The sequence below is a fragment of the Leiobunum rupestre genome, chromosome 10 (genome assembly GCF_980474605.1).
Source record: "Leiobunum rupestre chromosome 10, qqLeiRupe1.1.hap1, whole genome shotgun sequence".
Taxonomy (NCBI): Eukaryota; Metazoa; Arthropoda; class Arachnida; order Opiliones; family Sclerosomatidae; genus Leiobunum; species Leiobunum rupestre.
In genome coordinates, this window is record NC_143393.1 from 14,172,905 (window position 1) to 14,200,673 (window position 27,769).

Here is a 27,769-nt window from a genome sequence, read left to right on the forward strand (position 1 = left end):
TTTTAATTTGGTAGTTATTATAAAATCATAGAAATTGCTGGTCGTTTTTCAAGTGAGGACGTTAAAAAATAAAATGTCTCATTTTTGAATGTAATTGTTGTAAAAAGTCTTACCTGTTAAAATTAAACGAGATAAGCAATTGCTTAGGGCAACAAATTTACTCTCAAACATTGGCAATACTATCTTCGAGATTGAAGTTCGATTAGTGGAGATTTAGTTATCAACGTTTGTGAGTGACTGACAAAAATTCAATACAGGGTTAGTCATTTCTAAAACTATAATATAATTTTGCTGTTTAATATGGTTTTCATTATTTCATAGGGGCACAGGGGGAATCAAAATGTTTGAAGTGCTTAGAGCAGCAAAAGGGATTAATCCGCTCCTGATACAGCGTTGCCAGGTCAAAAACTGAAAATTATTGCACCCCTGATCGAAAATTATTGAATTCTTGGAAAAATTATTGCATTTCCTCTTATAGGCCGTATTCAAAGAACTTGCAGTTATTTAAAAAATTTATATTATTTTCTTTATGAAACATGAGTTAAAACCACCCAATTTAGAGATATTAAGGCGGAAGGCGGTGGTTTTGTGTTTCGGGGGAAAAATAAGAGATGGCGCTATCGTGCTGGAGCCTAACTGTCAAACTGCCGCAAACTGAGTTTAGTAACTTTAATATTTTGTTTGTATGGGTCTGAACATGAATTAAAATCATAATATTCGATTTATGTAAAAATTATTGAAAATATGGTACAACTTATAGAAATTATTGCATAATAGCGTACCATATGGTACACGGCTAAAATTATGGTACGACCAAGATTTCGAAGTAAAATTATTGAAGTGTACCATAATTATGGTACGCCTGGCAACGCTGTCCTGATAACAACGTCGTCCTTTGTAACACGTAAGGCCACGTTGTCGGATCGGAGGATTATATATGTCCATTTTAGTGTATTTTCGACGCAAGTATCGGATATTCTTCTTTTAATTACGAAAACATGAGTTAATTATAATGTTTCTAATCGATCTGGTTAAATTGGTTCTCTCGATTCGGATATAAGGCCAGTACAAAGGATTATCGCTAGCCAGCTTTCAGCTGAAGCCTTGGCCCCATTTCTTCGACAATGTCTTCTGTTTGTGAAGCGGGACTAGCGACGGCGCATATATCATAGGGTTGCCACACGTCAGGGAAATCAGGGAATTTAAATATGGACCTAGAGACCTGCGCCGATTTGTTATGGGTCGGCGGCGGCGTTTGACCTAAAACATACCGGCGGCGGCGTCTTCGGCGTGGCTAAAATGACCGGTGGTGGCGGCGTACGCCGGCGTTTGGATAAATTTTGGAGCTATTTCTTGTAGCGACAGTTTAAAAAACACGCGACCAGAAGGGCAAGGGCAAATACCAACTCGTACTATAGTCCTTCCATGGATTAATTAATGTACTTCGCACAGAGACGCCCCGTTCCCGAATATTTGCTTCGGGAGATTGTTAAATGTGCGCTCAGGTGGCGGAGTTAGGAACTAACTAACTAATGATAACCGGGGAAGAAGGAAAAGGGGTGAGGAAAGGGAAAATACAAATGTAGCTCAGCAGCTGGAAAACACGTGGGACTGGCTCAATTTGTAAAACGTTTGTTTTAATGTTTTAATGTACTAAGTACATTAATTAGTCAATGGTCCTTCCGAGGTAGGTCACTGGCCTGACGTCAAACGACAACCAAAATTATTCACAGTTATGCCGGGTCGAAATTCGGTTGAAGGCTCGATATTGTCTTTTTATTTTTTGGTCGTGCTCCACGATAACGCTCTGCAGTGGCGTATACAAGGATGAACTGGATGGTTCAATGTCAACCACCTGGGCTTACCTTGACTATACTAAATTGATAACCCGTTCTCGACACCCTTCTTAATACTAACATTCTTGGACCCCCTTTGACGAATTTCCGGCTACGCCACTGACGCTCTGAGCCTTCCAATCAGAAATAACGAATAATATCATTTTTGCTGCCGAAGGTTATCATCGCACGGTGAACATACATATTGCTATTTTGATATGTTATTTTCCATTTAGATATAATTCAAGGTATTATGCTGTGATTTCATAAACGTATTGGACGTCTAAAATGCAGTATATCAAATGCTTCATTTATTGAATTTAAAGTAAAAAATTATTATCAGTCTCGGATTGGCCATAGAGGTAACCTGCCCGATGGCGTGGATCCCATGGACCGTTCATGAAGTGGGCCTCCGTAAACATGGTACCGTATAGTTGTTAAAGCTGGGACCCTTAGTCTCCTCTCCTAGCAACCAAAAAATATTAGACCTAGTCCGCCACTGATTATTATAATGCAATTTTAGAAAACATATCGATAAACCAAGCAACATTTAATTTTAAAGGGAATTAAAATGTGGATAAGCCTTGGTTATATTAGTGACTCTCTCTATAGCCAAGATAGCAATGCTGGAATCTATTGACGCAAAGTGAAAATGCTATTACTCTGCGTCGACCGAAATCCGAAAACCAAAATTTGACGTTCGACGTCGTGTTCAAATGTCGTTATTTTCGCGTAAATGAAAACCAAGCATAATATAATAAAAAAAAGTGTATAAAGAAAAAAAGGAAACGTCCGCCGATTTTCGAGCAATCGGCGGCGGCGCGATCGGCGCGTTCAAAATTATCGGCGGCGGCGTTTAGCGCCGGCGCAATCCTCTATATGGGCCTAAAAAGTCAGGGAATTTTAAGAATTTGTTAAAAGTCAGGTTAATTCGATTTTAGCTTGACACTTTTTGAAGGTAATTTTACTCTAGATCTAGGACTAATTCTATGAATATCATTTATTTCCTTGAAAGTTTTCAACATTGCGATCACCTTTTTACTGAAATATTAGTCCATTTAAATTAATTAACGTCTGATAAAAGTAAAATATAAAATAAACATTTTGGCCTTAAAAAGTCAGGGAAAATCTCTTAAAATGGTCAGGGGAAACAGGGAATAGTCAGGGAATTTGAATCTGAAAATTTTGTGGCAACCCTGTATCAAGTAACTTTCTTAGACTAAGCCACTTGGTCGCACAGCACTCTGTTCTCAATGTAACTCCTGCGACCCTCCAAATACTACCAGCAATACCACCCATTGGATCTCTTGTTCACTCTGTAAGCCCGAACGTTGGTTTAGACTGTGGGAATTCCACTTAGCAATCTCCCCACGATAAAACCTGTTTGGCACTGTGCAAAGTGCTCCAGTATGCCGTTCTAACTGACAACATTGATAGTCAGGGTCTGGAACTACTTGACCTTAAAACCACTGTGGACCAAAACCATGCCAGCATGTTAGCGAATGCTACTGCTGTTGACTCGAGTTGCGCCACCCTTTCTGCTGCGATGAAAAAGTATAACGTTGAAATGTCAGCAATCAATTCCAAAATGATACAACGTAACTCCGATATGTCAATACAACTAACTGCCCTTGAGGCCAATATGTCCGATCTAAGGATCAAACTCCAAAAGTCAACACTATCGAATGACATTGACCAACATATCCAAGACATACTGACCAAAGCAAACCAGGATCTAGACCTCACAATAACCAAAGAAGTCCTGTACTCAGTCTTGCCCATATACAACGATCCTGGACGCTAAGGTAGGCAGTTTAACGCCATGATGTTTAACTTTACGGACCGCAACGACGTTATCACGGACAAACAAGCTATATTGGCTCTACTTCAGGATATCGATATTGATAAGAACAGCATACCACTGGTAAAATTATCCCGTTTGCAATCGAATCACGCTACGCCATCTACTTCACCTCACCACCGCCCTATCAAGATTGATATTCCATGCCTTGAACTAAAACACACTTTCCTGAAAAGTGAGAAAGCCCGCAAAGCCAAGGATTCTACCATCATATTATCATGTTCCATAAATCGCTCACCAGCCGAGCGTATAGCCCATAAGATTGCGCTTACCGAATTTTAAAAGCACCTTTATAAGTGGTGAGAAGGATCTCTGCATCAGGAATGGCAAGGTGATGTCTCTCGCGGACCTTGCTACCAGTGGTGCCTCTCCTCCAGTTAAAAAAAACCAATAGTACGCCAGGAGCTCGTGCTACCTGACCCACGTGCACCGCCTGTAAATACTGTAAATACAAACCCCTCTCCAATTGTCACTAACTTTCACGAACCAACCAGGTCACTTGACCCATTGGCTAACCCGTTTGTATCTGTTTAACAATTAAGTGCCATTCCCTCCACTAATGCCATACCCACCCATTCGAAATATATAACTGTCCTAATGAAAAAAGCTAAAACCCTCACTGTTTATAAGCGCTTGGAACTAACTGCTGTAGTTAACACCACCAACTCTAACATACTGGCAATTACTGACACTGCCCTGAAACCCGAGGTCATGGATTGGGAACTCACTTTTTCACATTTCAACATCCCCCGACGTGACCGCCATGGTCTAACCAAAGAAGGTGGTGTAACGCTCTTTCTTCCAACGACCCTGTTATGCCCTCATCAGTCTCCAAGTTTCCAACAACCTCTCTGAGTTCTCTGGTCTTGATATCCGGACAGTGCAGTGCACCTTCCCCTCTGTCTCATTTATCGCTTCCCCTTGTATGATAACTATGTCGATTTAATCAATATCATTAGCACTGTCTCCTATTATTGTACCTCTCATGACTATGCTTTACTTTTTCTAGGAGACTTCAACTACCGCAATATCTCTTGGCCTTTTTGGATTCCCCTACCCACAGCCGATAGTGCCACCAAAAACGTTCTTGAGGAAACCCACAACCAGAATCTGATCCAATCCGTTCACGAAATTACCCGAACAGAACATCTCTTCCAGAAACCCAGTATTCTCGATTTGGTCTTCACAGTTGATCCCCACCTGGTCTACGATGTCCTCCAACATCCATCATTCCAACATTTGATAAAAGTGACCATAATATAATAACGTTTAAATTGGCTTGGGCCAATCAAGCCACCCTTCAGCCCTCACGTATTTGTCGTGACTTCATTAATGGGGACTATGACAATTTTGGGAGCTATCTTTCGACCATCATTGGAATGAGGAGCTGTACCACGATGATGACGAAAATTTCCGAATTTTCCCCTTCCGACTACAGCAGGCGCTAAAGCGTCTAACCAATGAAAACTGTACACAAGATAATGCACTTTTGACGGGTTGCGTTCTCCTTGTGAGGGGAGCTCCTAGATGTCATCTACTATTGATTTTTGTAAAGTCTTTGACCTCATCCCCCATCAAGAGCTCGTAAATGGACTATCAGTAATAGCTGGAATAACTGATAGGCAACATTCTGTGGCTCTCCAAGGACATATGTCTCGTCTCCTAACTCCACTGAGAGGAGTACCTTAAAGGAATGTCCTAGGCCCAATTTTTTTCTCCATTTTTATTAACCCAATGTTGTTACGCACTCTCGTATATACCTTTTTGCGGACGACTCCAAAATAGTCCATCCGTTGGATACGGTTCAATATAACCTTTTCCTCCAGCAAGACCTTGATGCCGAATCACTGCATGTCCTTTAACCTCCAGAAGAGTTCTATGCTCTATCATAACATAACCTAATCCCTCAACCACCTTCACACTAGATGGCATTGGCCTTCCTATTGCTAACTCCCCTGTTCGAAACCTAGGAATCTGGATGGACACTAACTATAGTTACCACACTTCCAAGGTCTTGATAAAGATCAACTCCCTCACGGGCCTCACCAGAAGGAACTTCTTCTTTCGATCCGCACCCTGTATACGTCGCTGGTTCTTCCCCACATAAACTTCGCGTCAGAAGTGTGGAGGACATCTCTACTTGGTAACCAAGATAGCCTTAGGAAAGCGCACAATGGGTTTAGCAAACTGACTTGTAGACCTAAAAACACTTATCCCCCGATGACCGCGACACCACACTCCAACTGGATTCCCCCAAACTCAGACAAGTAACCCTGCGTAAATGATTAAAGTGTTGGTTGCACGAAAAATCGATAGTAATAAAAACGAATGAATGCGGGCTTGTTTTGAAGCCCAAGACGTTCTCTTTCCAAAAATGTCATTGTCGAAACAAATTTCCAAGCCTAAGTGTATTAACTTTGAGTCCGAAACTGACCTTTTTCATTCCCCAAAATCCTGAAATTTTCGGCGAATTTCTCTCCTGCGTAGCACCTAGGAGCAACAAACATAACACCCCACACAAGGAGAACGCAACCCGTCAATAGTCGTGGATTTTCTTGTGTAAATTTTTCATTGGCTAGACGCTTTAGCGCCTGCTGCCGTCGGAAGGGGAAAATTCGGAAATTGTCTTACCCCCCACCCGTAAAACGTTCAGCGTAAAGGCTCGTGACGCTCGTCCAATGAAATTCGTACACAACCCTTCGTTAGCGTGTTTAAAGGCTAGCTGCGTTCTCCTTGTGTTTGTTGCTCCTAGGTAGAACGAGCAATTTGGGGCAAATCGAAGCTGTAGTTTTATTCCTAAAATAGAAGGAACTGAAGTGGAGGGATTCTGTTTACTTGTAGAAGTTTTCAAACCAGAGGTTTTTAATCATTATATTAGGCTTATTATCGAAATAAAAAATATTTTTTTTTACGCTCGCGACCTGACGTTTTTTACAAGGAGCCTTCGGTTTCATATCGTTTTTCTACTACGTAGGCTTGTGTATGCCTATTTCAATTACTACTGCATAGGACTTTTTCCTGGGTGTTAAATCAACCTGCTTTTAATCCCAGATGTAAAGAAATGTATTACAGACTACTAGCCAATGATACGCTTCGCATTTTCTGACGTCATGGGTGCCGAGAAGAATTTTAGAAGTCTGGAAATTCGCTGAAAAACTCGATTTCCACCATTTCGACTTCTTTTTATAATAATTCAAAGACCGCTTAACCGATTTTGATGAAATTTTCTGTACTTGCTATAAAATGTTTGCTCTTTCTAATGAATCATTAATTGCCCATAGCTAAAATATCGTGCAACCAACACTTTAATAAATAAATTACAAAATTGAAACCAAAGAGTCCCATTAAAAACTAAAACTTTCCGCAAAAAGCCACGGCGCGCGCGGCAGCCACGCGTTCTCTCTCGCGCTATCGCTATTGGCGCGAGAGGGAGAGCACATGGAGGTGGCAATGCTGCAACCATAGAAATCTCATAGGTAACTAGAATGCTGCCGTGTAACTGGCAAATGGGCCAAACGCCGTGGCAGACGATTGCCAGATCTCAGCCAATCAGAGTTCAAAGAGCGGTTCTGCCAAGAATTTAATGTCACCAGAGAGAATGACGTCACCTATCTCCCGCTATAGTAGCGGATCCAAGGAGGATTATTATCCTCCTTGGCGGAACCACTCTACGGCCTCTCATTGGCTGAAGGTTCAAGGCGAACTGGCGTCAAGCTCGGCCGTAGGCGGCAGCATTCTAGTTACCTATGAGATTTCTATGGCTGCAACAAAGCTAGAAGAATCATAATTCTGTGGCAAGACCCGGCCAACTATGATTTATGTTGGCTGTATAAATAGATCACGTGACTAAGGTTAAAATAACCTCTGTTGGCCTAATAGTACCAAAGAACCCAAAATTTGGGTCAAATTTTCTAAGGTTAGAAAAATCTACAATTTTTTTAACCTAACCATTTTAAGAGTGATTAAAATATTATTACAATTACAAATACTAATATTTACTAAATTAAATATATAAAAACCGAAATTATTATTATTGGTTTTGCGCTGGTTGAAGTCTACTTCCAGGGGCTAGTAGGCCACACTTTGAAGCTCTCTGCCGCTCTTTTAACTAATCGTAGGAAAATGGGGAAAAACAGGCATACTTCTCATCTCACCCTCTACAACTCCTTAAAATTTTTGCATAACATTTTAAAACACCCTGTATAATTTAATACTATGTTATCAGAGGATATTGGTTTACTGTCGAGTTTTAGGTAGTCGTTAGTGGATGAAAAACGCAACCTATTTCACAATCCCTAGGGATATGTGTGTTGGTTTCACGTACTGTGTACTCGATGCCGCCGATGTCAATGCCGCCGTGTCGTTCATATCTCTTTAACAGCTAGGTCTATATAGGTCAATGATATCTAGTTCGACGGTACATTTTCCTGCCTCGATAATCCAGTATATATTTTTTAATCTGAGCCCAAGAATTGGGTCATTTGCCCAATTTACTGTTTTTCCTATTTTGGCTTTGTATATTAGATATTTTATTTAAAATTAAGTCCGATAACCTCAAAAAAATATATTTTTGGTTAGGTCAGGATAAATATTGTCTATATTGTCGGTTATATCAGTAAATATTAATTTTAACTAAAGTTTTGGGGGCATCTTTTCGTGATTTTCTATTTTCGCCTAAAAATCTACATAACGTTTTTTAAAATAAGTTATATTTCTGAATAGCTGTGCTCCGTTTAGCCTAGATTTGAAATTGCGTTGCTTAATTTCAATTCTAAGTCAGGTTTTTGAACAGCGTATACATTATAGAGGTAGAAACATAGTTTCGAAGTAGGTGACGGTTAGTTTGAAGGCTGTAACATAACAACTATAAGTATACGAAAACTGTAGGGTTATACCACAGATAAGTATATGAAAACTATGGTCATGCCACAGGCGTTGAAGATTGTTGTGCGAATGTAGGCTTCGAGTTTAGAAAATATAGCGCCATCTTCTTTTATATCCGGCAACTAAATATGTGAAAAAATAGCAGACGACTTTTGAATTTCTATGATTTTCGGTTCAACTTTCCTCTGTTGCTCCGAGATAATTTTGGACAATTTACTACTTGTTCTGACCAAAATTTAAACTAAGCCTTTAGTGTATTATGCCAAAGTATTATGCTTAATTTATTTTATAATATCCCAGTATAGTTCAGTTTCCACACCACCTAATGAGGTAAAAACATTCGGTGCGTTTTCTTTTATATTCAGGAGATTTCCCCATGGGCCTAATCCTTCTGGTACCCAAACTGGAAAGGCCTTATTACTATTGAAGCTAAAAGTGGGTGAAAGAACTCGATTACCGTTGAAGCGGTATTATTATTTTTTATTTTTTTTTAAAAAAACACGATTTGTGGTCAGAGAAATAGCAATCTCTATAGACCGCAAATTATTTTTGCCCAAAAGCAAAATCTATCTGCGTAGCTTGATGGCACGAATATTTCCAGTGGTGATATTTAATTATTAAGTTATTAAGTTAATGTACAGGATAATTTAAAATATTTCTAAAATTTTACTTTGATATGCAAGATGTAAGCAACTGTCGGCTCTATCATTGCCACCTGTATAGTGATAAGGCATTTGTTATTAGAGATGGCCATGAATATAAACGATTCTTCGAAAAAACGACTTTACTGGAGAGCGTGGTGCCATCTATTAATTTCAAATAGCGAAACGATAACGTCGTCAGATAACCATTATTATTATTATAATTAGACAACTTATACTCTATTTACGAGTTAGTGGACTTTAACCTAAATAATATATCCCATTTAAAATATATTTTTAAAAATTACTATAATTTAAGTTATTGAAAAATTTACAAACGAACCAATCAACGCGAGGGGTATTTTTACGTCCCGCCTTTTGGATCGAAATGTTTGGATTTCGACGCCAGCGACATCTGTTGAAAAAAGAGCTACTTCACGTTGACCCGACGCTTGCTTTACCACCTCAAGAGGCTTGTGTGTACTCAAATGTCTGTGACATCTGGTTACCTTTACAGTGCACCGTTGTTTATCCAAGCATGGATAGTAGATTTTAGAGGATCGGTAAAAAGCCTGGTTTTCAGCCTCCGTAAACCAATCACATTAAGGGAGTCGTCCAAGGTTATTTAAAAAAACAAGTATCGCTAAGAGTGGACGATACTGTTCGAAAAAAGAAAAAAGATAAACACGAAGTACATTTTTACGACAATTTTTTTGGCTCTGTAAGCTAAAGGTTATGGATTTTCGTTCAGTAAAACAATGGTATTTACAACGGTATCTTTGGACAAAGGTATTTATCGAGCCGGATACAAAAGGCTAGTATAATATATTAATAACATTTTGTCATAAAAATAAAAGAATAGGGATAAGGTATAAAAAAAATTTATACTCTATACTATAAAATGAACTGCGAGGGCAACATATTAATCATTAATTCGAAGATGGATGTTATAGAAAGGTAACGAATACGGTCTCGGATTTACATTTTAACGATTATCCTTAAAGAAGAAATTCGGAGCGAAACAGCAAATTGTATTTAATCTTTCGGCGCGTCGGTACTTGCGGTGGACGTGGCATCTTGGATTATTCAGCACTTTTAATCTACGTAAAAGAACGGTTTCCTGGTCTTCGACCAACGGTACTTTTTTCGTACTTAGGCCTTTGTCACTTGTTGGTTTGGGATCAGTCAATTTTCTCAGGATCGTTCGCCGTAGCATGCGTTATCGTCATGAAGTACATTACTTGAGTTTCGTACTACGTCTTTTCAATATCGTTTATCATTTTCGGGCTTTCGGCGCGCCAATTTTAAGCAACGACTACTTGACAGTCTACTCTATGACCGCAATGTACGGTTGGGTTCCCCAGGGATTTAATATCGGATTTCACGGTCATTCGTGTATGGGTAATTGAGTATTAGCAAAGATAACTCCTTCATTTTGTTTCCTACAGTTCTACACGGTGATTTGTTCCCGCAAGATCGAGAAGCGTCTTTCACCAGTTTTTTGCTAGCTCAGAACTTGGGAAGTTTGATAGCGAAACGTTGGTGATTTCATTCGAAGTTTACCTCCTGTTGTTCACCATTTGTTACCTTTGCATTGAATTTTCAGTTAATAAAAATGGGGTAAATGAGACCAAACTCTCAAAAACGCAATAACTCCTGTAAAATACATTTTGTTAAATTAAAAGGAACCACCTCGCTACCTTAGAGTCAGAGTCAATCAAGTCTGAAAACCCCTATTTGAGCAAAACCAGTTTTAAGTTCGAAATCTAGCATAATAACAATGATAATCTAATAATGGAAATTGATAAAAATAGAGTGAAAATATATATTGAACATTTTGTACTGAGTCACCTTAATTTAAAAACACTCAAGGATTCTTATTTTGAATTTCTTTCAATAGTCACGTATCTCGACTTACTTGACTTTTGCTCTCAGGTAGCGTCCTATGGACTGCATTGTAAAGGATGATAAAATTAGCGAATAAGTAGATTAGTCCATCATCCTTTACAATGCAGTCCATAGGTGGTTCCTTTTAACTTAACATTGCGTATATACTAATCTCCACCACTCTCCCCCTATTCGTCTTTCCGTTACTATGCAACTCGTTTTGAAATTTTTAATATTTAGGCTTAGTTTCTCTATTCGGTGTTATAGTCGCGAGCCAGATTTCCCGCACGGTACTGACGAGTCCCAAATAGGACGAAACCGGTCTACCGTTGGAATTTCTGGCTATTTTATTTAATTTAATTTAGTTTTACACTCGAAGATCTATTTGGTCCGAGTTTCGCGTCTTTTTGTTTGCTCGAAGACCTATCGGTACGAGCTATTAGTAAGTTTTTCAATTTCTTCAAATTTGTTTAGGGTTTAGCTTTATTATCCCTTTTCTTAATGGACAAATCTACTTATTCGCTAATTTTATCATCCTTTAAAATATATTTTAACGTTTTAGTGTAAATAACATATTAGCAAGAACTCTTAGAAGTAACTAATAACTATGAAAATTTTAAATTCTGGAACCATGAATTTGGTTATTATATTTTTTTATTATTATATTTTTTTGTTATTATATAATTTTAATATTATTATTTTTAATTAGAAATTATAATACTTCACTCAACGAATGCAAATTGTAAAAATTATCTTACCTTTTTCGAATCTTCAATGAGAGCGAGACACAATATCCAGTTTCGAGAAGTATAAGATCAAGGCAGCAGTGGACAATGTTCTTGTTATTAGTTATGAGTATGCTATGCCCTATTCTTCCAGCGCATTTTTTTGAAATGCTAGTCAGTTTCGCCAATAACAAAATAAATCAAAAACCCTTCGAGAATTGTAACTGGTCTTTGCTCGAGCCAGGGCCGTGCAGAGGGAGGCAAGAAGGGCAAAATCCCCGGGACCCGGTGGAAAAGGGCCCACGAGCATGATTTTTAGGGGCCCAGTACAATAAAGCCCGATCGCCTTGGAACTTTTAATTAGAAGGCCCGCTACAACATAATTGGCCTCGGGGCCCGAAATGTCTTTGCACGGCCCTAGCCGTAATTTTTAAGTAGCAGACAAGGTCTACTGAAAATGAAAACGCTAAAATTGACCATTATAAGCACTAGATTCCTTTCTGTAGGTAGTTAATTTTGAATTTGAGTCCTAAACGCGTTTTCGCTCTAACTATCCACCATGAAACTAACGTACGGGGGAAGGAGCGATGAATTTCCTCTTCCGAACCATCATTAACCATTGTCGTTCAGTGTCATACTTATGTTACGTTACTTATGATTATTGCAATTTCTGTTTCTTATTTTAGTCAGTACGCGTGTAGATAATGGCAATCAGATAGTTCAATCCAATATGCGCCGTCAGTACTTCGTGTGTAGTTTAAATTTTTGTCACAAGTATAGCCACCTACCAACCGAGTTTTAAATTGAATATATGATTAGCTGTCTGCTCGTTCAAAATTGTCTCTGCACAACAACTGAAAGTTCAACAGGAAACCTAGAAATTCAAAAGGTGTCTGCTATTTCTTCACATATTTAGTTTACGGATATTAAGTCAGATGGCGCTATATTTCCTAAGCTCGAAAATAAGTCAGCAGCATTTAGCCTGATAAATTTTAGTAAATGTAGTGTAATAGACAGGCTAGACCCACGTTTGAAGGATTGTAGACGTAGTTATATTACGTACAAACTATTCTCACTACGCTTAATCATAACCGATCTGCACTGATCCGCTGTAACTCATTTAATCAAATTCAGTTAGCTGTTAATCGGGGGATATGCAAAATCGATAACTGTGGGGGTTTAAACAATCTGGTTTACATTTTGGCAACAGCCCTAATACTATCTTAGCAGATAATCTGATTTCTGATCTTCCGAAATGCTTATGAGCAAAGCTTAGTTACAAATATTTCAATCTCAGACTGCTCCTCCAATATTTTGCATTTTTAATGAAAATTATTAGAAATCTTCAATTTTGGATTTTCCCACGTGGCTTCAAGTTGTCATTCCGGTCTTATTTTGTTCAATTCGATTATTTTCCAATCAACAACTAGAAAGTTTTATTAAGCCTTTCGATCAAAAGTATAAAAGATCGTATAAACGAATCACCCGCTTCATCCGCTTGGACAATTATTAAATAAAATAAATGTGTTTTTAGTGGGAATATTACTGTGGTCTTTGATTTATTTTGTTCCGGTTCTAGTAGAAAGCTTTTATTTTCCTATAAACGCTCGAAATACTTCCCCATTCAGCGCATAAAGATTTCAAAGCTACATGTATATTTTCTAATATTCCAACAGAAGTTATTCTATATTTGAAAAACAAATGTGACACATATAAAAGTATCAGTTAATCAGATTACAATAATCTCTTATGTTCCAGTCACCCATCAATCTGATCTCAAATTTAATCTAATTCATTATCCCAAGTAACCTAATTGAACTGATCTGCTGTAATTAATTTCACCGGATTCAGTTAGCTGACTTATATGTTCAGTAAATGAATAATCAATAATTATAGTTTTAAAGGAATTTAAAGTAAAATCGATAACTCTGAGGGTTCCACAGCTCTTTTTATTTTTTTTTGAGATACACACATCGGTGGCGACCCAAGGCCTTAGACACCCTAACTGATTAATCAGGGTGAGATAAGTGTAACGGCCACGCCAACGGGGGGATACGTGGGGACAGGGAAGTATTCCGACCACCCGTTACTGGATTGGTGGTCGTCCTCACACGGCCATCCACAAACTCTGCCTTCCAGACGCTTGGGATTACAGGAGTACGCCACTACACCCGGCGGTTCCACAGCTCTTATAATATCTTAGCAGATTATCTGATATCTGCTCGATCGTACTTATTTCCTTGAGTCAGATAACGCAAACTGTTATCGGAGAACAGGGGCGGCGCCAGGAGATTTTTCTTAATTGTGGGCCCCCGATTCCTCAATTGTGGGCCCCCCCCTATATATTGACTATCAATACAAATTTAGCAAATTTTTATGTATCAATTGATTTAAGGAAGTACATTCGGAGCCCCCTGAAGTCGATTTTTGGGCCCCTAAGTGAAAACAAACGTAGTCTATAACCTGTCTCGCCTACCCCTAACGCCGCTCCTGTCTGAGAATCGTTTGGATGTGTAGTTTAGCCTGTTTATTGTTGGGTATTTGTTTACTACGCGATTGTTAGTAAATGGTGATCTGGACCTTCAAAATGGTTATCGCTAAAATATAGTATAGATCTTACAATATAAAAACCACTAGGTACAGGGCGATATAGACCGTGAAAATTGTTTTCAACGTCTATCACATTTACACCAAATAATTCGAGTGGCATATTCATAACCGAAAATTTCACACAACGTGAAATATTTAGACATGGCCTACTAAAAGCGTTAGATAGATGTAAACATTGGATTTTGCTTACCTTTTTTCGCGTGCTGTGATCCGTAACACGTACATTCGCGCATCTGCTATAGAATGCCTATGATGATTATATCAACGTAGCAACAGCGGTTAAAACTAAAGCCGCGATGGAGGAGAACCATAAACTGAAGTTCAATATCGTGAAGAATCTCGCAGTCCTGATCATATCGTACAATCTTTTTAAATTCGCTCTAACACCGACTGATCAGTTGCAAAGCAGTTTGTATATCGAAAATGGTCTCGGGACGACGTCGGACAGTATCGGCGACGCGGTGTCCATCGTAGCGTGTCTCCTGCTACCGCCCATATTCGCCCAAACCATCGAGCACAAGAATTGCGTCTTGTTGGGGTTCCTGGTCCAAGCTATCAAGACCGCCGCTAATTTTTACCCCACGCCCGCCGTTCTGATCATTTCCAAGGTGATCTACAACGCCTTATACAACGTCTCGAACGCGTCCAGGTTCGTCTTGCTGTCCGTTTTGTCCAGTAGCTACGCCTCCGCGACCGGAGCGTCCCTCGAAAAAGTCCTGTCAATCGTCTACGCCATCAACGGGTTTATGGGCTACGCGTCCGCCATTGTCGGGGAAATCATAGTGTACGTGGTCTTGGACCGAGGCTACCAGAGTGCCAATTATTCGGACACCGAAGACGATTCGTACAGGGATAAGTGCGGTAGAGCCTTCGTGGCCAACGAACACGAGAACAGGGGCCATTTCCAAACACCGCCGATCGCGTTCGTGTACATTCTCTTTGGGATTTTTTTCGCCGTGATCATATTTAGTTTTGTATGCTGCCTTTTATTTTTGGATAAAACGACTGATACGTTTACGGGAAACAGTAACGCCAAGTCTGCTCGTGACAGGCTCGCGCTATTTTTCGAAACGTTAGCTTTGAATCGAGACTGGAGGGCTATTTGTTTGTTCCTTTATAATATAAATATTGGATTAATTGGAGTTTTCAGAACGTCAGACATCAATAAGGTACGTGTTAATGGAAATTTATAATATCTTTCAAACGACAGAAGTATCGATCGCGGTGTAAAAATGAAACGTGTACCTTTGCAGACTCTCAACGTTTAACCTAGGAGCAACAAACACAGCACAGCCCACACAAGGAGAACGCAACCCGTCAAACGTCGTGCATTTTCTTGCGTACAGTTTTCATTGGTTAGTCGCTTTAGCGCCTGTTGCCGTCAGAAGGGGAAAATTCGGAAATTGTCTTCCACCTTTTCGTAAAACGTTCAGCGTAAAGGTTCGTCCAATGAAATTTGTACACAACACGGCGTTAGCGTGATTAAAGGCTAGCTGCGTTCTCCTTGTGTTTGTTGCTCCTAGGTTTATCAATAACCTCCGACTGACGAAGATGTAGAAATTAAACCGCGTAGGGATTTTTACCTTTTTATAAACCATGTTTTTCCGGTGAACTAGTTTTAGTATTTATACTCACAGTATTCAAGCGGGGAAGTTAGATGGATACTTATCTCGTATGAGATATATTATATACTTCCGGTGTTAAATTTGTAAATTTTGTCGCTAATTGAAGTATCAAATTAGGCCTTTGTCACTTGCCTGCTGGGCATGCAGTACATCGGCTTGGGTTCTCTGGTGACGTCCTGCGTTTCTGGGTTCAACACGCTTCTGTCCACTTTTATTATGAAGCACGGGAGAAGAACGACCATCGTCATGTTTTCCATCTTGTGCCAATTGACGCTGCTTTTATTCGCCATATTGTGGACCCCCAAACTAGGCCACGACTACTTAACCGTTGGGTTTTTAACCGGAATTTACGGGATGATTCCATCGGGAGTCAATATAGTATTTCACGGTAATTAAAGGGCCACACCGGCGTTTGAAACAATTCGGCCCAGATTTACCACGTGGTAGCAGATACGACCAATCATATTTACGGGATGATACCATCGGGATTCAATATAGTATTTCACGGTAATTAAAGGGCCACACCGGCGTTTGAAACAATTCGGCCCAGATTTACCACGTGGTAGCAGATACGACCAATCATATTTACGGGATGATTCCATCGGGAGTCAACATAGTATTTCACGGTAATTAAAGGGCCACACCGGCATTTGAAAAAATTTTGGCCCAGATTAACCACGTGGTAGCAGATACGACCAATCATATTCGTAGCTTGCTCGTCGGTGTGGCTAGTGTTCGTTGCCACGGACTTCGGTCAGGTGTGGGCTGGATACTGGGCTTCGGCCCAGGCTAATGGAGAGGGGCCGGGCAAACTGGCCGCCTCGGCGGATTGAGTAGCCTGCTGTGGGGCTGCGGGCCTCCGTATGAGGGCACGGCGGACCCATCTCCCGGCCTTTTGGAGCTACACCGGGATCTCCGGTGCCAGCTGTGCCGGGTTACTTGGGCTGCTGTGTGCCCGCCGTTCCCCTTTAGGCGCTCTCTCCAAAGGGCTTTGCTCCCTGCCTTTGTAGGTGGGGTGTCGGCCGGAGTTGCTAGAGCATCCGTTCTCTATCCCACCGCTGTGTGCGAAGTGGCGGGCTGGTCGTCCCATTGTTGAACCTTCTGCTGGGTTGAGCGGCTTGCGTCAAGGGTGCGACCATCAGTAGTGGGGTTCTGCCACCCATGCTGGTTTTGTCACCTGTCCAGGCTTGTGGACGCTGGCGTACGGCATTCTGATGATAGGCCTCCGGTGGTGTGGTTCTTTTCTTACCGGTACACCGGGCTATAAATTCTGACAACATGTTTGTTGCCACGGTAACGCGTATAGGTCGGCCATGACATTAAGACGCCCACGGTGGTCACGTGATTATTTCGCGGAATCGTGTCGTTTCGCATCGTGATCTGTGACGCGACATTAATGTCATGGCGGCCGTTTCAAGGCGGGTCTTAGTTATGACGTATGCTTACGACGCTACTAGCAAGCGCGCAATTCTGCTAAAAAGCGCGTGAAACTGGTTAAAATCAAACACCGGTGTTAGGAACATCATTGGCTACTCAGTGTATTGGAAAGTGTAGTCACATTTCCTATTGTATTTCTGGTCACTGCCGCAATATCCATAAGGCTGACTAGGCTGCAGAACTAGGAACCCACCCAGAGCAGGGGTCAAGTAGGGGCCGGGTATCAAAAGGGGAGAGGGATGTCGAGAGGCCCAAAGAAGCTCGAAGCCTGGGGCCCCGGTCACGAGTTAATACGGCACTGTTTCTAGTGTCGTTCACCCCACACTAACGCGAACAGTATTGTTTTTCCAATAATTTAAGTGTGATTATAGTCAAGGCTACATCTATTTTAATCTAATTTCAGTTATAAATACCGTAAGTAGTGAAAATTTGTCTTTTGTCGTCCGTTCTAATGTTTAGAAGCAGTTAAATGCTCATCTTGAAAGCCGTCATTATGCGTCAAAAAAGTTGTTTGAATATACTTTCCCCCAAAATTTTAACACTAGAATTATACTTTCCAAAAAAACACTGACGAATAGTTTACAGTGTAGATATTTTTGCTCTACACTTGGTGCCAATGCTTTCGTGCAACACTAGCTGTAAGTGTACCGCTAGTAGCTGTAAGTGCGGCGCTAGTGGAACCACGACTGAATTAAGGTGAACAGAGAAAATACGAGCAACACCTGGTCCACCTTATAATCCGCCCTACTATTGTAAAGGCCTTTTCACACGAGCCAACTTTTTGATCCAACTAGATGAGTCAACTTGAGTTGAGTAAACTAGTTGGTTCGTGTGAATAAAAGTTCGATGAGTTGATCCACCAAAAAAGTACGCCAGAAAAAAATGGATCACTGATCCATTTTTTCTGACTCAGCATTTTGATTTGAAAAGTTGGCTGGTGTGAAAAGACCTTAAGTTGTCTCTTTGTGTTGGTGATAATACATGAACGAAAAGAGAGCCTACAATGGCGGCTATCTATTCTCTGTTCACCTCTTTGCGTTCTTAGTGAAACCAAAAATTATCACAGTTAGGTAATTCTAAACGACGCCTCTGTTTCTTGCAGTTCTCCACGCAGTTCTGTTTCCTCAGAAGCAAGAAGCTTCTTTCGCGAATTACTTACTGGCTCAGAACCTAGGTGGCATGATAGGCAACGCTTACAGCGAAACCTTAGCCATGTCTTACGAAGTGTACATTCTATTGTGCCTGATGGTCATCGCTACGATTTGCTATTTACTAATTGAGTGTTCGTTTAAAGAATCTTCCTTTCACGTGAATACGGATAACGCGAATTCTACGAATACGTCAGTAGCTATTTACCGTAAAGTGCCCAATTATACTCAATAGTTAAAGTCCGTTTTTCACGATGAAAGTGTTTTAATGGTGCACAAGACCTTGTTTATAATCAAAAATTAGCTGGTGAAGAATTAGCAGTCTTCACCATCTCACCATCGTTACGTGGAGCTCTGAACTTTATAATCAGATTGATAACTTTAATATTTGTACAAACTAAGTGTGTGTATATTTTCTTTAATTGTTTAAAGTTTCCACACAAAAAATTAATTTATTGCCGCTGTAGTAAACTTGATTTAACAATATAATGGGCTAGAGCTTCGCAATTAAAAGTTTAAAACTGAAAAAAACCCCTAAGTATAGTTAGAACATCAAAGATGTGTAGGCGTAGGTGAGGTTGCCACGGACACGGTGATATTGAGGAACCGCAAACGATTGCTATCCAAGGAGGTTCTTAAGTACTTAAACCTAGGAGCAGCAAACACAAAGCCCCGCACAAGGAGAACGCAATCCGTCAAAAGTCGTGCATTTTCTTGCGTACAGTTTTCATTTTTTAGACGCATTATCACATGCTGCCGTCAGAAGGGGAAAATAAAAAAATTGTCTTCCCCCTTTTCGTAAAACGTTTAGCGTAAAGGCTTGTCCAAAACAGTCCAATGAAATTTGTACACAACACGGCTTTAGCGTGTTTAAAGGCTAGCTACGTTATCCTTGTATTTGTTGCTCCTATAGCTTAAACATTTTTTAAATGTTTCGTTAATTTTTGTAGAGTGTTTTGGTAGATTTACGCTCAACTATTTTCCCATCTCATCTTATCGTTGGAACCGTTTCCAATGTCTGCGCCTAACCGATCATTTCCGCTTACCAATATCAGTTAATAGGCGACTTTCGTAATTGATTTGGAATGATATTTCGGCTTGACTGGCAGCGATTTCAAAGGACTATAGTGTTACTTCGATAGCGCCTCTTCGTCCTTCTTATCTGAAGAGCAAACGCGTCACGGTCGCTATCAAAATGCGACTTTTCCCTTATCAACGCAGGTATTATTAATATCTGTGGCAATACTAGCTCAAACCGGGCAATCTAAACTTTATTGGCCCGTTGATAAGGCTCTTTCCATACAGGCTCGCTGCTTTTTACCTTCAATGTCTCACGACTTCGCGCTCTTTGACGGTCCTAAGCCTACTTTTTCGGCGACGTATTTTTCGTTTTAAAATTATGAACTAAATTTTCACGTTCGAAACTTCGAATTGGAAGAGAGAATGGTTCTGAGATCTCTACTTTCCTTAATATCCGTGTCGTTCTTACTGATTTCGACCTCAGGTAGGACATTTTGTTAAAGTCGTTTCTACAATTTAGAGAAAGGCTTACTGTCAATAATTTTTTTTACAGTGGTCGCTCGAGATTACGAAGAAATCTCTACTACCTTAATAACACCTAGCAATGAGTCAGTTACTCTTGAACCATCTGATAACTCTGAATGTAACTACGACTTACTTGTTGATAATAACAGAAATAATAGTTTTAAATCTTTGTTTTTTTATCCAAAAGTTTATTGCGAACAAAACAAATATGGTGATTACGAAATCGCCAACAAAAATGGCAATGTATCTATCGTACCATTAATGGTAAATACGCTAGAAAATAAATAACTCTGAAGACGATTTAAATTTTAATTGAAATTTTGTAATTTATTTTAGAACCAGACAGCTTGGATTTGTAGAAGTAAGTTCCAAATAAAGGGCGCCGCGGAAAATACTTTTATCAGATTGGCCTTCGATGAAGGTGATTACGATGTTAGAATTGACTACAAAAACCCAGTCTTGGGACGTCGCGATGTTAGGATTCCACCGAAGGCCCCCTACGAAGTGATGGTATTTTCCGACGTATTCTATTTGGAGTGGCATTATGACAATAATTCCGAACCACTATTCTTCAAATACGAACCCATACCAAGAGGTACGAAGACCATAAATAACATAATAACAATAAGTATGACACTTCCTAATGCTTTAATGCTAATTTTCTAACCGAAACTTTTTTCGGAATTGATACTCTCTTCAAGCTGTGACTTGGAATCGCGACTTACCGTTTTGGATGGTATCTTCCCATGGCGCCGAATTCCCATTAGACCGAATTCTGCCAATGTTTTTTATGAAATTAGTCCAAAGGCGGGTTTTGTATTTTTCTAATTGGTTAGGTTAGGTTAGGTTAGGTTAGGTAACACTGCATGCTGTTCTGACAGATGCTGAAACGGATAAAACCGAATCCTAAACCCGGAGAAGTGCGGGTTTTTCGGTCGAATGGGACAATCCCATTGGACCGAATCCTAAATCCGCCAAAGTGCGGCTTTCTCGGTCGAATGGGATTCGGCGCAATGGAACAGATTCTTTTGGATCACTACTTTTTGATAAAAATTTAAGCCTAATATCGGAGAGCACGTTCTGGAGTCGCGAGGGGTTTGGGATTTGTTTTGAAGCCGGCGTGCGAATCACGCGTGATAAAAAAACACGAGCTCGTGGCGCCGATAAAAACGTTTTTAATTTTTATCATTTTAGCCTAATATTCCGCCTATCTATCGGAAACCAGATATTTCGGCTTAGCGGAAGTCTCGCATATTTTAGACACTAGAGGGCTCTGTGCTGAGAAAACATCTTGATTACGCAATAACTATGAAAATCAGTTTGGTTGTAAATCTCGTGAACAGTGCCGTATTTCTGCCTAGGCCAACCTAGGCCGTGGTCTAGGGGCCCATCCTTGGAAGGGGCCCTCCAGTGACCGTAAATACTGTATTCGAAGGCATAAATCTATAATATCAATCGTAATTTATATTGGAGAACTTCCTAGCTAGAAGATTTCGTTTTAAAATTACCAAAATGTCTGCCTGGCAGTTTAAGGACGCAGCCTTAAATCGCAATGTTGCATAATTATCGCATATTTAGTCAACGATTGTTAAGAGCTTTTATTTAGTATAATATAACCGTAGAGAGCCGGGAGTAGTGGCGTACTCCTGTAATCCCAAGCGTCTGGGAATCAGGGTTTGTGGATGGCCGTGTGAGGAAGACCACCAATCCCCCAACGGGTGGTCGGAATACTTCCGCCACGGGTGTCCCCACCTCTGCCCCCACGTATCCCCCCGTTGGTGTGGCCGTTACACATATCTCGCCCTGATCAATCAAATGGACGAGAGGACTGAATTGTCCCACACGTCACGATAGTCTAAAAAAAAAGTAGAGCTCAGACTTCTACGCTGAATCAGTGAAATTCAGGCAGAGCCTAGTTCCAGGGATAATAGTAAATGCAGCGCGTGAAAAGGGGGCCCAGACTCCTTATCTGCCTATGGGCCCAGGATATCCAAGTCCGACTCTGCTCGATAATTGTCATACTTATTGTTACTTATCGAAGACGAATTTCGATTTAAAGTATAAAGTATTTAAGTGGACCTAATTCACTGTTTTCACTTACCACAGTGCTGGAAGAACGGCTAATCTTCGAGGAGCAAAACAAGGTCGTATCAATGTCCGATTTGGGAAGCTTCCGTCCAAATACGATCCGATCTTTCTTCATCACTGGGGATCGGAATAAAGAGGATCATTCTTTGAACGTGGTTCTGGATAAGCTGGTTATGGATGAAGAGGCTGGTGACTATCTCACCATCGGAATAGGTTCGTTGTCTTCGGGGGCGTAATGATAGAGCAGTGGCGCGTTAAGAGGACCCTTAATAGTCTTTTACAATCTTGTTTCGTTATAATTAGCCGAGGGGTCCGACACTTGCCATAACTTTGTTCGGGATTTCGTAGAGATTTTGGCGATTTTATCATTACTTTATGAAGTGATTTTGGGATTTCAAAGTTAATTTACCATAGAGAGAGTTAAAAGATTTTGCGATTTTAGACAAAGTGTACGGGATTTTGGTAAATGTCCGACCCCTCGTAATTAGCTATACAATGTGTTCCAAAAGGTGATGCAAAAGTTGTAAGGAGTTGAGAAGTATGCCTGTTTTTTTTTCATTTCGCTACGATGAGTTAAAAGAGCGCCAGAGAGCTTCAAAGTGTGGCCAACTAGCCCCTGGAAGTAGGCTGCAACAAGCGCAAAACTAAGCAGCGGGGAAACGCAAACATTAAGGTTTGGGTTCGTGTGATAGGTAAAAAAGGACTTTGTAAACAAATCGAGGTAACCAGCGTTAAGCTTGATTTCCACTAGCGCGCGTCATAATGTTATTTTCTTTACGCTTGTAAAAACGTTTGAACGTTTCAAAGCTGAGAAAAGCGTCGTTGCGCGCGCCAGTGGAAAACAAGCTTTAGAAAGTAAACTTAAACAGTATTTAAAGTTCCTGCTGCTTAGTTTTGCGCTTGTTGCAGCTACACTTTGAAGCTCTCTGGCGCTCTTTTAACTCATCGTAGAAAAACAGGAAAAAACTGGCATACTTCTCAACTTACCCCCTACAACTCCTTAAAATTTTTGCATAATCTTTTGAAAAAACCGTGTATAGATAAAATGTTGTATGGTATATTAGTGTGAATAAGTTTCAATGTTTAATTAGGGGGACTGGATAATCCGTGACAAACATCAGTATTAAATATTTAGAAAAAATAAGGCAGTTAGTTATCTTGCCAGAATAAGAAAAACTAATTCGAGGTTACTGATAGTTGAAGAATTTCGAAACAAAAATCTAAATTGGAGGTTATAATAAAATAATAGTTACCTTTGCCTTTATACGACGTGCAAAAGTGTGTTAATGAAAACGAATCTTATGAAGGCAGGAATTCGTCCAAGCCGTCCTCCTCAACCATAATGTTCACCAACTCTATCACGAAACCGATTAAACTGATGGTCATTGCCAAAGACGTTTTTGTCTCGATATCCACCATCTTTTCATCAGGGTTCGACTTTAAACTTTCTTACGCCATGAGTGGTAAGATTTACTTTCGAAGGACAGAGCGTTGGAAAGTGACGTTTACGTAGAATTATGGTTTTAGGTCGCAACGTGATCAAACCGACACCGGTGCCGGAAGTCACGACTGCCAGGTCTCAAGCCCAAATACAAGCGCTTAGCCTCTGTTTCTACGAAGTCAAGATCCAAGATTGGACTTGCAGTAAAGTAAGAATTTATTTAAGCCACGGAGAAGAACCGAAAACATTTGTTTCAACTGTTTCAAATGTCTTATAGTTTCTGAGCGATGAGTATTTGAACCCTTTCAAACGGCACGTGGCTGATTTGGCTCAGTCTTACGCTGACGGTGACCAGAAGATTGATTTACCAACCTCCGGCGGGATTAGGTAATATTCTCCGATGTCATAAAAACTTCGTTCGTAATTAATCTCTCGATGGTAACGTTAGAGCTGACCAAGTGGAAGTCGAATGTTTCTACAAAAATAAAAGTAAAATCGTCGAAGATAATTTCATCACGGTGGTCATCACAAACCCCCTGGACAAAGAAAAAGCCATCTTTAATCACGTCCAATTGAAAGATTTCTTCAAAATAAGCAACTATGATCTCTACAATTTGTTGGAATTCAAATACAAGGTGCGGTAAATAAGGTTTAAGAACCACGTAAACGTCGCAATACCAGAGCTAATCTCGTGATCGAAATTCAAGGTGATGCAGTGCGAAAGCTACCCCAACTATTGGTACTGGTACTGGGGAAGCATCGCCACCTTCATCCTTTGTGTCCTGTTGTTGATGATTATGTGGTATTGGAGCAACCAAATTATGAGAAGAGAGTGAGTCCATTCTACCACCATCTAAAACTTGGACTTTGTTAAACGCGCTCGTCTTCTCCTTAGGAACAACCGAAAGGTCAATTCGAATTTGAGTCCGTATGGCGACGAGGAGGCTAAGGTCAACCCCGCCTTCGAAGAAACCGAGGATTTGAACGAAATTCACAGCGGCGATTTCATTCAGGATGACCAGTTCAATGACCATGAAATGGCGTACACCGAGAAACTTCCGAGTAAGTTCATATTCTTAAACGGCCATTACCTGTCCGTATTCAGATTTGTAAATTTATTTTCCCTTTAGATGTCGTATTGAGACACAAACACGCCGAAATTTTCCGAGAGGATTCGATACTTAGTAATATGTCAGGTAAAGTAATTAGTTCCTTCTAACTATATAAAAGCCAACCAAATGTGGTTGCATTCTTTTCAACCAAAACAAGCAGTGGTGCCAAACTATTTTCTAAGTTTCGTATCATTACAGACCGGGAAGGCTTCCAGTCTCAAAATCTGTATTCCAGTCAAAGCATCGAAAGGATCAATTCAATGGCGGGTGTACGACCATCTTCGATACAAAACGAATCCCTGCCCAGCACCCCGTTTGAGAAGAACGAAATCATGTAAGATTTAGACGAATATTTATGTTTTTGGTCAGTAGCGTCACTCGGGGGTGCGAAGGGTGCGTACGTTCCACATCAGGTATCACTCTCGTAATAAAATGCTGCATTCTAGAGGTCGGGGACGGTTAATCATTAGCCATGTTTAAATTGATTTTTTTCGGGGGGAAAATGTAAACAAAGAAATTTACCGGTTAATATTTCGGAAAATGATTAAAAAACATGTACTATTCGTAAAATTTGAGCTTTTTATCGAAAAAACGTCGTTTTTCCGATTAATTTTACAAATTTATCAAAAAATTAATCTGATAATACAGAAATATAAATTATTTGATCAAAACGTTTTACGAATAATTTTGAGAGCTTTATCTATTGAATAAAAGTTAACCATCCCCGACCTCTATGCTTAAGTTCTTTTCCTCGTTAAACGCATTTCTTTCGTGTATTTAATATTGTCATAATAATAATAATAATATTGTTAAATAAGCGTGACACTTCCTATTCTTCACATGCAAAAGTTTTACTGACAAGGAGACGACCCGAGGGGTAACACACCGATTTTGTTCAAACTCGGGGGTTAAGTAGGCCTTAATGAATCAAGAAAATCCCCAAAAGTAAAAGTTTCAACGGGCATTAGTTTTGCCATGGCAACCGAAAACGTTTTTGACAACACAAAATGGAAAAAAAAAAACTAGAAAAAATTTATCAAAATTGACGAATTGATAAATTTTTTCTAGTTTTTTGCATTTAAATTTTTTTAACTTTTTGGAAAATTTTCGGTAAGTTTTCCATTTTGTGTTGTCAAAAACATTTTCGGTTGCCATGGCAAAACTAATGCCCGTTGAAACTTTTACTTTTAGGAATTTTCTTGATTCATTAAGGCCTACTTAACCCCCGAGTTTGAACAAAATCGGCGTGTTACACCTTAAGTAGTCTCCTTGTGAGAGCTGTTCACAAGACAGACAGCATTGCGGGCTTCGTTGCCTTTTTGCGTCCGCTTGCTCCCGCGTCACACGTAGCCTTTGACAGCACCCCGCTAGGGGGAGATTTTCTTCTTGTGATAAGGTCACTTCGTTATAGCACTCAGTAAAATATTCCCCAAAGTGACAAACTTATGGAACAATATTATAGACTTTATGATATTGTTCTGAATGGTCCGAAAATCATTATTTGTAAATTACAATAAATTACAATATTAGTAGCGATTAATGTTCCTTTACGGTATGGTAAGTATGGTTCAGAATGAGACCACGTGAGTTACCACACTGGATGGCACCACCCTTAGTGACGACTGTGTTTTTAGTACATCAGTAAACATTAATATTTGATTATTTAAAGATTGAATGAGATGGAAACCGATGCCATGTACGCCGAAATCAGAGTCGTTCCAGAGAAAAGCAAACCTCGAGGCTTCAGCGAACGGTCCGAAGAAGCTACAAACCTTTAGAACCAGCGACAATTTGGGATTTTATTTCTCTATAGGTCTACATCGAAAATCTAATTAGCAAACAAATTTACCACGAAAGCTTTGTTCTTTTTATTGGAAGCTTTCGCATTTAATAGACTATTTTTCAAAAGATTTATCTTACTTCTTTACATTTTTATACTTTTACGCATGCATGATTGTACTTTTTAATAAAGCTATTGACGTAATAGTGATTATATCAGACTCGCTATTATTTCATTGTAGCACAAGTATATATGACCTATCCAATTTTTACAGGGTGTTTCAAAAGGATATGCAAATTTTTAACGAGTTGTAGGGGTGAGATGAGAAGTATGCCTGTTTCTCCCCATTTTCCTACTAACCCCTGGAAGTAGGCTGCAACAAGCGCAAAACCAAGCGACCAAAACGACAAGTCGCGAGTCCAAGTCACAGCTTGAAGAGAGTATCAGTGCCGAAAAAAGGTTTGGTTAGAAAATGAGCATTAAAGCAATAGGAAGTATCATACTTATTGTTATTATGTTACTTATGGTTATACCGATATCATGAATACTAGGAGACAATTGATTTTCAATGTAAAATTCAGGTTAGGTAGAATACGTCATCTATAGTATTTAAAAGTACTTTTTCTAAAGAAACAAACTTGCGTCACCTGAGAGCGAAATCCACGTAACGTTTTGGAGGCTATTTTGAGAAAAAGTTATTTAAAACATTTTAATTGTAGAACATAGTGAAGGCACATGTGTGTGTTTTTTAAATCTGATATCTTCGTGAATATCTATGATACAAAATTGCGGTTATCACCATTGGTATCAGAATTCATCGTATAAAATAATCACTATTTAAAGCAAAATCCACGTAACTCAAGTTACTTTAATTTTGCTTTCAGGTGACGGAGTGTAGTTGGAGCTGTGACGTCATGGTCTTTAGAGGTAACGCGTATGATCTAGCGTCTGCTATTGTCAAATTAATGATAAATGCGCAAATCTGGTTCGTGTTACCACGAAGAAAACACAAAACAGTGTAAAATTATAATAAAATGCTTCATATAAACCTTTTATAGATTCTATTTCATGCATCATAAAACGCGTAATTATATAAAACCTGTTCAGCGATTTGCCTAGAAGTAGAAATACGGAGAGCCAGGACTTAACT

The 27,769-nt window shown here is 39.8% G+C and overlaps 1 protein-coding gene across 1 annotated transcript; it reads left to right on the forward strand.

Moving 5' to 3' along the window:
• The first annotated feature begins 19,943 nt into the window (after nucleotides 1-19,943).
• On the forward strand, nucleotides 19,944-26,832 carry LOC149924480 (uncharacterized). Its single transcript, XM_090160103.1, has 14 exons — nucleotides 19,944-20,157; nucleotides 20,227-20,316; nucleotides 20,386-20,462; nucleotides 20,535-20,793; nucleotides 22,305-22,499; nucleotides 23,594-23,749; nucleotides 23,814-23,935; nucleotides 24,005-24,114; nucleotides 24,176-24,362; nucleotides 24,435-24,559; nucleotides 24,623-24,789; nucleotides 24,858-24,923; nucleotides 25,038-25,173; nucleotides 26,509-26,832. The coding sequence occupies exons 1-14, from the start codon at nucleotides 20,097-20,099 to the stop codon at nucleotides 26,615-26,617; spliced, it is 1,860 nt and encodes a 619-aa protein (XP_090016229.1). The 5' UTR covers nucleotides 19,944-20,096; the 3' UTR covers nucleotides 26,618-26,832.
• The last annotated feature ends 937 nt before the right edge of the window (nucleotides 26,833-27,769 follow it).